We start from the raw sequence: 11,422 nt of genomic DNA on the forward strand, positions 1-11,422 counted from the left end.
TAAAAAAATGATGGCTCTGGGAAGTAGGGAAGCAAAAAACGAAAGAGCAAAAACAGAAAATGGCCGCAGCATGAAGGGGTTAAGCCCCATGGGTATGCCATGGAGAGTTCAGGATTGAAAAACCCTTTCCCTATATACAGACAGCAGGCTTCACACTTCACTGCTTTCCTGTAATGGGGATACAATTACATATTGCTCTGTTTTCTTGAACATATTGCTTATTAGACGGTGACATTATTACTAGGGATGAGCGAATGTTTCAATATTCGGTTCGGATTACATTTGCTGAATTTGCAATATTTGCCCAATTATTCGTGGAATATTGGTCGAACATTTCCGAACGCCATAGGAGTCAATGGGGGCCAAAAATAACGCATATGCAACACCTTCAAACGGGCCCAAAAGCTGCCAAAACACATAAAATTATGGGTAGACACCAGGAAAGTGCCATAAATTGAACCAGAGTACAAGCACTATAATTATTATTATTATTATTACAGCGACATTTATTCCGTGGCGCTTTACATGTGAAAAGGAGTCACCGACCGGTACAAGAGGAGAGAGGACCCTGCCCGAGAGGTCGCACAAACAATCTACAAGGGATAGGTGAGGATATAGTAGGTCAGTGTACAGATAGTACAGAGGTATGCTGGAGCGAGGGTTACCGCAGATTGCACGTTTGTCACAAGAAGTGGGTCTTCAGCTTCCTTTTCAAGGTTTCCACGGTAGGCACCAGTCTGATGTGTTGGAGTACAGCATTACACAGTAGGTGAGATGCACGGGACAAATCTGTTGAGAGCCTAAATCACGGTAAGGTTCCATGAGCTCACAACTGAGCAGATTAACCCCTGCACCAATTAATATGAAGGCAAAATGTTTCCAATGACTGCAGGAGTGGGAGGAATCAGGCGCTGCAGTCTTCTGGCTCCTCTCTATCACGGTAAACCCGTGACACCTTGCAAGCTTCAATACAATGTTCACAAGGTAGACAGCAGCGGTGGTCAGTCTCCTAGACAGCGAGCTTACTCCTTTATGATGATAAAGGTCACCATCTTTTCTGTGGGAATGAGCTTGTCTCCAACCAGCCTTGAATATTTCCAGTGAATTATGGCATGACGCCATGGTATTAGCAGTGCACCCAGTACCAGAAGCGAAGCCATCCACAATTTCCTTCTCAGGAATTTTATTTGGTAGACAGAGTGGCTGCCCAAATACATTAGTTTCTCACAAAGGAGCTGAAGACACTGAGTGGCAGTAGGTGCAAGTTTCTCCAGCATGTTAGATATCAGAGCGGGTAAAACAGTAGTATGGTTAGCACTGCAGCCTTGCAGCACTGGAGTCCTTGGTTCAAATCCCACCAAAGACAACATCTGCAAGTATTTTGTATGTTTTCCCCGTGTGTACTGGAATTTTCTCCAGGTTCTCCGGTTTCCTCCTTAGTAAAAAAGCAGACATACAGGAGTGTGAACAGTTCAAAAAATTAGGGCCTGACATCACCAATTCCATGGCCAACAGATTGGAGATGGCGGAGTTCAACCTCTTAGCTTTGTCATGTGTAGGAGGCAACAATCTTTTATGGGACTGATGGCTGGCTTCTGTGCTGAGAGAGAGCGGAGTACGTTGAACCAGACAAACTGCTGGACTGTGAGTGAGGTACAGGTGGAGATGTTACAATGGATTGATAAAGTTGTGGTGTGCTCGTTTTCTGAGATCAGTCAAAAACAGCAGGCATGTCCACTTCCTTTACAGCTGATAGGCTCTCACTCAGCCTGACTGGAGTGGGTAAAGAACCGGAGGTTCTGCGATGGGAGACTTGGGTGACAATACTTGATATGGTAACAGAGGAGGAGGAAGAAGCAGCAGAGGCGGTTGATGGGGCGGCTGATGGTTGTTGAGCTCCGCATTTTATCACAGTGAGATTGCCAGAGTAACGCATGTTGATTTTGCATGTGAAGGTTCATGCATGCAGTAGTCAAATTATTGTCCTTTTTCCCTCTGCTGAGTTTTTTTTTTGCAACGTTGCCAGATAACGTGAGTTGGCTCTTCCTTTGCGGTGTCAAAAAACAACCCTTGCAGCCCCTGCAAGCTGCAGACCCGCGATCGATGCTGTTCACTGCCACGGTTGTGGCTAAGGATGTAGTGCTTGTCGTGGTTGCATCACCTTCTTGTCTTCCTCCTCCTCCACCTCCTCAGATGAGCTACTCAGCCGCATTCATGAGTTCACACCAAGTGGGATCTACAACCTCATCATCATTCAATGTGTTATCCCATTCCTCGCCCTGACAGTCACCCTCTTCCTCCTCCACTTCTTGCCCTGTCAGCACAATACAGTGCAGGATCAGGAAGCTGCTCAGATCCAACCTTTTTTTTTTTCTCCTGTATGGCGAACAATATTTGCTCCAAAGAATTTTAAGCTGAGATGTAGTCTGCTTTATATACCATGGTAGAAAGAAAACCAATTTCTATTTTATCATGTGTTCCCTGTGAGAACAATATATGCACCAAACAATTAATTTCAATAGAGTATAAGTATTATAATGGTGACCAACACCTCTTCCACTACAGTCAACCCAGCAGATGGAGACACAATCAGGAGTGTTCACATTTCCCTAAATTAGGGCCTAACACCACCGAAGTGGCATCAATTTCACTAGAGTAGAAGCAGTATAATGGGGACCGACACCTGTTCCACTACAGCCAACCCAATATATGGAGACCCAGTCAGGATTCTCCACATTTCAAAAAATTAGGGCCTAAAACCACCAAAGTGGCATGAATTTCAGTACAGTAGAAATGATGGAATTAGAAATGACACCTCTTCTACTACAGCAAACCTAATAGATTGAGACCCAATCAGGATTCTCCACATTTCCAAAAATTAGTGGCAGACACCACAGAAGTGGTATCAATTTCAGTAGATTAGAAGTAGTATAATGGGGACGGACACCTCTTCCACTACAGCCAACCCAGTAAATGGAGGCCCAATCAGGATTCTCCACCTTTCCAAAAATTTGTGGCAGACACCAGCAAAGTGGCATCAATTTCACTACAGTAGAAATAGTGTAATTAGGAACGACACCTCTTCCACTACAGCCAACTCAATAGATGGAGACGGCACACATATGCCACATGGATGTATAACATCCATGTGGCATACGTGTGCACCATCAGTGTGACACATCCCGGCATCTGGGAAAAGCAGTACAGTTAGAGCTGTTCCTATAACTCTCATTATTGTCACTTTGTCTCCCTGCGATCAGCATGACCAGGCGACCCTGATGAGAGCTGAAGTCAGCACTCGCCGTCTGTGTATCACGTGTATTAAATGAATACATTAAAAAAAAATGCGTGGGATCCCCATTAGTTTTCCAAACCAGCTGAGGGAAAGCAGGCAGCTGGGGGCTGGTGTTAATATTCTGGGAAGGGGCCAATAGCTATAAAGGTTCCCAACCTATTAATAATCCCCCATATTTTTGCTAACCAACAAAGGCTATACAGACAGCTACGGGCTGATATTAATAAGCTGGGAAGGGGCCATGGATATTGGCCCCCTCCCAGACGAAGAACACCAGCCCTCGACCACCCCAGAAATGACTCATCCATTAGACGGCAATTCTGGCACTTAGCATCGGCTCCTCCCACTTGCCCTGGTGTGTTGGCAATAGCTTTGGTATTGACGTCAGCTGTTTTATGTCCGCTGACATCAAGCCCAGGGGTTAGTAATGGAGAGGCGTCTGTCAGACACCACCATTAGTAAATGGGTAAAAGAGGGTTGAGGAGTGTTTTTTTCAATTAAAGGACTTTTCTTAGTGTGTTTTTATTACTTTTGACTATGGGGTTAGTTAAGGGGGTGTCTGCATCCTCTCCATTACTAAACCCCGGGCTTGATGCCATCGCACATAAAATAGCTGACATCAACCCCAAAACTATTACCCCACTTACCAACACACCAGGGCAAGTGGGAAGAGCCATGGCTAAGCTCCAGAATTGATGCATCTAATCGATGTGCCATTTCTGGGGCGGATGAGGGCTGTTGTTCTTAGTCTGGGAGGAGGCCAATATCCATTGCCCCTCTCCAGTGTATTAATATAAGCCTGCAGCTGTCTGTTTAGCCTTTTGCTGGTTAGCAAAAATAGGGGGACTCCATGTAATTTTTTTGTATGGTCCCCTTTTTTACTAACCAGTAAAAGCTAAACAAACAGTTGTGAGCTGGTATTAATAGGCTGGGAACCTTTATGGCTATTGGCCCCCTCCCAGAATATTAACATCAGCCCCCAGCTGATGGGGCAGCGACGCAGACAGCAAACAGGCACTGATTATCCATCTACAGGTATTTATCTGTCCATATCAACCTGTATACACTGCTCAAAAAAATAAAGGGAACACTTAAACAACAGAATATAACTCCAAGTAAATCAAACTTCTGTGAAATCAGACTGTCCACTTAGGAAGCAACACTGATTGACATTCAATTTCACATGCTGTTGTGCAAATGGAATAGACAATAGATGGAAATTATTGGCAATTATCAAGACACCCTCAATAAAGGAGTGGTTCTGCAGGTGGGGACCACAGACCACATCTCAGTACCAATGCTTTCTGGCTGATGTTTTGGTCACTTTTGAATGTTGGTTGTGCTTTCACACTCGTGGTAGCATGAGACGGACTCTACAACCCACAGAAGTTGCTCAGGCAGTGCTGCTTATCCAGGATGGTACATCAATGTGAGCTGTGGCAAGAAGGTTTGCTGTGTCTGTCAGCGTAGTGTCCAGAGGCTGGAGGTGCTACCAGGAGAAAGGCCAGTACACCAGGAGACGTAGAGGGGGCCATAGGAGGGCAACAACCCAGCAGCAGGACCGCTACCTCCGCCTTTGTGCAAGGAGGAACAGGAGGAGCACTGCCAGAGCCCTGCAAAATGACCTCCAGCAGGCCACAAATGTGCATGTGTCTGCACAAACGATTAGAAACTGACTCCATGAGGGTGGTATGAGGGCCCGACGTCCACAGATGGGGGTTGTGCTCACAGCCCAACACCATGCAGGACGCCTTGCATTTGCCACAGAACACCAGGATTGGCAAAGTCGCCACTGGCGCCCTGTGCTCTTCACAGATGAAAGCAGGTTCACACTGAGCACATGTGACAGACGTGACAGAGTCTGGAGACGCCGTGGAGAGCGATCTGCTGCCTGCAACATCCTTCAGCATAACCAGTTTGGCAGTGGGCAGTAATGGTGTGGGGTGGCATTTCTTTGGAGGGCCGCACAGCCCTCCATGTGCTTGCCAGAGGTAGCCTGACTGCCATTAGGTACCGAGATGAGATCCTCAGACCACTTGTGAGACCATATGCTGGTGCGGTTGGCCCTGGGTTCCTCCTAATGCAGGACAATGCCAGACCTCATGTGGCTGGAGTGTGTCAGCAGTTCCTGCAAGATGAAGGCATTGAAGCTATAGACTGGCCCGCCCGTTCCCCAGACCTGAATCCGATTGAGCACATCTGGGACATCATGTCTCGCTCCACCCACCAATGTCACGTTGCACCACAGACTGTCCAGGAGGTGGCGGATGCTTTAGTCCAGGTCTGGGAGGAGATCCCACAGTAGACCATCCGCAACCTCATCAGGAGCATGCCCAGGCGTTGTAGGGAGGTCATACAGGCACGTGGAGGCCACACACAATACTCAGCCTCATCAGGAGCATGCCCAGGCGTTGTAGGGAGGTCATACAGGCACGTGGAGGCCACACACAATACTCAGCCTCATCAGGAGCATGCCCAGGCGTTGTAGGGAGGTCATACAGGCACGTGGAGGCCACACACAATACTGAGCCTCATTTTGACTTGTTTTAAGGACATTACATCAAAGTTGGATCAGCCTGTAGTGTTTTTCTACTTTAATTTTCCAAATCCAGGCCTCCATTGGTTAATAAATGTGATTTCCATTGATGATTTTTGTGTGATTTTGTTGTCAGCACATTCAACTTTGAACAGAACAAAGTATTCAATGAGAATATTTCATCCATTCAGATCTAGGATGTGTTATTTGAGTGTTTCCTTTATTTTTTTGAGCAGTGTATTTGATTGAATGCTATATATGATATGCACATGATTGACTTTGAGCATAACACTGGCAGCTAACTGGAGTCTATATGGATTAAAAAGGCACATGTTTTGCACATTGCACTTTATCCCCACCTAGTGGTTGAAATCAGTTAGGACTACTTATTATCATTATAGGAGTTAACATAGATGTATAAACTGAACAGTGTAACCTGCATGCATAAAAATGATAATTTAGTATTGTAGTCACCAAAGTGGTATATTCCTAATTAGCATCAGTTAATTTGGTGATCTATATCAATAATATCCTTATGTATGTTTAAAACTCCTCACCTCCATGGATGCACCCCATGTTTAAATTTACATGTTTTAAAATAATTGTAATATTTTTTCAATAAAGATTATTTGGTAAAATATTCATATGTTTCCTAAACTTAATAGTTTCCGGATTTTGGTGTTATGCAATATGAGCCCCCAGCTGTCTGACTTTCCTCAGCTGGTTAGGAAAAGGAAGCGGGACCCCACGCCGTTTTTTATTTATTTATTTATTTAATACGCGTGAATCACAGACGGCGGGTGCTGACTTCAACTGTCATCAGCGTCGCCTGGTCGCGCTGCTCAGTGTGTTATTGACAGCTCGGCAGTCCAATCTGGGACTGAGAGGTGCTCAGCTCCTTCAGTTGTTCCCTGTTCCAGGTGATTGCTCAGCTACTTAACTGAGCTGTCTGTCCCAGATGGCTGCCAGTTGTACCATTCAGCTCTTCGTTGCTTGTCCTCTATTCTTTGTGCTCTGACTTCTGACCTTTTTTTGTTGGACTCTGGATTTATCTATTGACTACCCATTTGTATAACCCCCTTTTGTCTTGATGTACTCTAACCTTGGAATTCTGACTCTGGACTGTGACCTGACTACGCCTTTTGTCTTACCCCTTTGTATATGACGATCACTCTTGGTATCTGACTCTTGACTACCCAAGTCTCACGGCTTGTCCATGAGTAGTCACCAGAGAGAAAACACAGATGAAAAAGTCCGGAGCTTGGAGGAGCACTGGAGAAAAGATCAGAAAAAAGCAGCTGGAGAAGCCGAGAGAGTCACTGCCCTGTGTACAGACATCAGGAGACGGGTGGACGACCTGGAGAAGAAGGTCCTGAGTGAGATCTCCAGGCAGGAAAAGGAAGAGTCACTGTCACTGTCTGCTCTGATCCATCAGCTGGAGATAAAGAAGGACGAGCTGTCCAGGAAGATGAGACACATTGAGGAGCTGTGTAACATGACGGATCCACTGACTGTCTTACAGGAATCAGACACCGGTGACTTGTGTGATCCTGAGGAGGACGGAGGTGATGAGGACACAGGGGGACATGATAAACAGCCCCATGATGGAGATGACCTGGATGTGGCTGTGATCTCACACACATTACACACATTATGTGACGTAATATCAGGTATAAGGAGCGGGATCTATGTGGAGGGTCCTGCAGACATATTACTGGATGTAAACACAGCTGATAATAATCTCCTTATATCAGACGACCTGAAAACTGCAACCGAGACACAAGAGAAACAGAAACGTCCAGAAACAGCAGAGAGATTCCAGTATAATCAGGTGATGAGCAGGAGGGGATTTACCTCAGGACGACATTACTGGGATGTGGAGAGCAGAAGATCAGGGTGGTGGAGGGTGGGGATGTGTTATCCCAGTATAGACAGAAGGGGAGGGCGGTCATACATTGGATATAATAACAAGTCCTGGTGCTTGAGGAGATATAATAATCAGTATTCAGTGATACATGATAGCAAAATGATCCAGTTACCCCACAAAATCTCCAGTGATAGAGTCAGGATATGTCTGGATTATGAGGCCGGGCAGCTGTCCTTTTATGAGCTGTGTGACCCCATCAGACACTTTCACACCTTCACTGCCACCTTCTCTGAGCCCCTTCATGCTGCATTATATGTATATGATGGTTCTATAAATATATTAGGGAGAAGCTGCAGCTGGAAGAATCCATCACATCTAATATGTCCATAGATAGGATAAAGAACAGGTCAAGTTATAACTAAGCTTTTCTTTATTTTGCACCTGGTGATTCTATTGCTTCCTGTCCTACTTCCAAGCTTTCCAACAGAATAAATATGTAATAATATATACATTAATGCTGGTTTTTTTCATTATCATGTACTAGATAAGGTAGGAGACTCAATCTGACTCTGTATGTAATGTGGACACTGATCAGCCATAACTTTACATCCACTGACATCTTTCATGTGCTTTTAATAATGTGCATTTTATGTGTGAAGGAGGAACCTTTTGGTTTGTTGCATCCCTATAGTTGCTCTCCTAGATAGAAGAATAATGGATCTATCTATGTAAAATATACATAGTAAATTCTGTAGCGATGACAAGAACCTCAGATCATGAGAAGTGCCAGGAGTTACTGTACCAGCTTCATAACCAGTGATTGACTTTAAAGTGTATAATCTATTATGTCAAGAGGCTTCCTTCCCACATTCTGCCAGAGAGACCATGATATAACATGAGCATCTACACTGTCAGCACAATTATTATGTAATTTGTATTTTTGATGATGAAATTTATTATTGAACACCTCCAGTGCTGTTGGTCAATCCAAAACGCTAATAAACCTGAGTATTTAAGAAAGTAAAAATGAGGTTTTGTCTTTTCTAGGGAAAATTTCTATATTTGCAGAATTATTATGCAACTAAATGAAAAATGTAAATTTTCCCATCTCAGTTGTTTATCTTCATCAGTTGGACCTCATTCAGACGTCCGTTTTTGCATACGAGTTCAACCTGTGTTTTTCATAGACAGCACTTGTATTTACCTAAATGGGGTCATTCACAGGTCCATGATTTTCTGCAGAACGAGTGGTCCATGCAAAATCGTGGAGACAAGTCCGATTTTTTTATCCCAATGTCGGATTAGAATTGGTAATACAAATTTACGGATCTGTGAAAAAATATTTAGGAAAAAACAGAAATTTTTTTTTTTTACAAATGAGAAAAACTGATAAAACTTGGACCAAACTCAGAAGAAATGCTGACCAAAATTCACTGAAGAAACTCGGTCAGATACGTGAAAAAAACCTGACGTGAGTGAGGCCTTAAATTCAGAATAATAACCAAGCAACTCAAGTTGTACAAAAATACATTTCTGACATTACTAGCACCGAACAATGGAGACTGACGCTAGTCACTACTCAATGTGACACTAGTCACTACTCACAGACTTACCATATGCAGGAATGACACTGCTTGGTCATTTTCTGGAGAAAATTTCTTAGTTTCGCCTTCATCTTTTCTGAGACCTCATCCAGCATCTTCACCTGGTGTCCCTGATGTTCTCCGGCCAAACTGCAGAACACACAGATACAAGCAGCGTCCTCAGTGCAGTAATATTCCAGGATCTTCTTATGGACAGAACATTTCCTTTTCTCCAGAGACGTGCTGGGGTCAGATAAGACGTGTTCTGGTGATTTGCTGTGAGACCTCAGGTGTTTATTAGAGATGAGCGTTGTTCTACTCGAACTGTTCGCCAATCTCAAATTCGAGCTGTTTTGGGCGGTGTTCGAGCCGGTCGGCGAACACGAACGATTTGAGAAAAATTCGGCTGTTCGAGGTTATGTTCGATAACTGTTCGTGCACCAAAATCATAACTGGATTTTTTCTCAGTAATGATGAAAATTAATGTTAATACGCAGTTTGAGTGTACAGCGGGGTGGGGGGAGGGGCAGGGGATGGATCTCTGCAGGAATAATGAAGATCTCCATTTTTTTTTCTCTTTCCCGCATTTACAGTGGGGAGGTGCAATCTGTCAGCCTATCAGCAGCGCACACACGGAGCGAAGTGCTGTTTTTCACACAAGCAAGGGCATGTGTCATTGGCAGTGTATGTCACATGTCCTTGCCCTATAAGACCAAGCCATTTTCCCCGTCGCCACCATTTTCTCACTGCTGCAGCTGCGTGTTAGACGGCACCGCTGTTGCTGTGTGCGCTATACCTTCTTAATTTCAAGCCAATTTTCGCACAAATCTACAGATAGCTTGGGAGTAGGGAATAGTTGTGATTGCAGTCCTTTTAAGGACTAGGTTACAGCATTTCCTACGACTTTTATCAGGCAGGTCTGTGCTCTTAAATAGATAGATTGTGGGAGTAAAGACTAATTGTAATTGCAGTCCTTTTCAGGACTAGGTTACATCAGTTCCTATCAGTTTTTGCCAGGCAGGTCTGTGCCAGTGCTGTGCAAGTTTTTTTCACAGCATTTGGCTGAATCTAGCAAAGCTAATCCTTTTTGGCCTATTGCAGAGTGTGTTAGTCAGTGGAGTAGCCTATCTGTGTTGCAAGATATACCACCTGTGTATAGAATACCAATTTTTTTAGTGCACCTAGTGAAGTAAAATCTTTTGGGCATAGCATCATTCTATTAGTCCATCTATACTGACCTCCATCAGGTTGCAAATTGAATATAATTTTTTTCTGCATCTAGCTCTGAAAAAATATTTGGGCTTCTAGCAGTGTGTGGGACTTGTTCTATTAGTCCATCTATACTGACCTCCATCAGGTTGCAAACTGAATATAATTTTTTTCTGCATCTAGCTCTGAAAAAATATTTGGCCTTCTAGCAGTGTGTGGGACTTTCTCTATTAGTCCATCTATACTGACCTCCATCAGGTTGTAAATTAAAAATAATTTTTATCTGCATCTAGATCTGAAAAAATATTTGGCCTTCTAGCAGTGTGTGGGACTTTCTCTATTAGTCCATCTATACTGACCTCCATCAGGTTGCAAATTAAAAATAATTTTTATCTGCATCTACCTCTGAAAAAATATTTGGGCTTCTAGCTGTGTGTGGGACTTGTTCTATTAGTCCATCTATACTGACCTCCATCAGGTTGCAAACTGAATATAATTTTTTTCTGCATCTACCTCTGAAAAAATATTGGGCTTCTAGCTGTGTGTGGGACTTGTTCTATTAATCCATCTATACAGACCTCCATCAGGTTGCAAACTGAATATAATTTTTTTCTGCATCTAGCTCTGAAAAAATAGTTGGCCTTCTAGCAGTGTGTGGGACTTTCTCTATTAGTCCATCTATACTGACCTCCATCAGGTTGCAAATTAAAAATAATTTTTATCTGCATCTAGCTCTGAAAAAATATTTGGCCTTCTAGCAGTGTGTGGGACTTTCTCTATTAGTCCATCTATACTGACCTCCATCAGGTTGCAAATTAAAAATAATTTTTATCTGCATCTACCTCTGAAAAAATATTTGGGCTTCTAGCTGTGTGTGGGACTTGTTCTATTAGTCCATCTATACTGACCTCCATCAGGTTGCAAACTGAATA

At 43.7% G+C, this 11,422-nt stretch overlaps 1 protein-coding gene across 1 annotated transcript; it reads left to right on the plus strand.

Annotated features, from left to right (window-relative positions):
- The first annotated feature begins 496 nt into the window (after window positions 1-496).
- On the plus strand, window positions 497-8,707 carry LOC141164651 (uncharacterized). Its single transcript, XM_073650132.1, has 2 exons — window positions 497-606; window positions 7,033-8,707. The coding sequence occupies exon 2, from the start codon at window positions 7,048-7,050 to the stop codon at window positions 8,086-8,088; it is 1,041 nt and encodes a 346-aa protein (XP_073506233.1). The 5' UTR covers window positions 497-606; window positions 7,033-7,047; the 3' UTR covers window positions 8,089-8,707.
- Window positions 8,708-11,422: the final 2,715 nt, after the last annotated feature.

This window comes from Phyllobates terribilis, unplaced genomic scaffold (assembly GCF_046119375.1).
Source record: "Phyllobates terribilis strain yellow unplaced genomic scaffold, ASM4611937v1 Scaffold_10__3_contigs__length_209671492, whole genome shotgun sequence".
NCBI classification, from domain to species: domain Eukaryota; kingdom Metazoa; phylum Chordata; class Amphibia; order Anura; family Dendrobatidae; genus Phyllobates; species Phyllobates terribilis.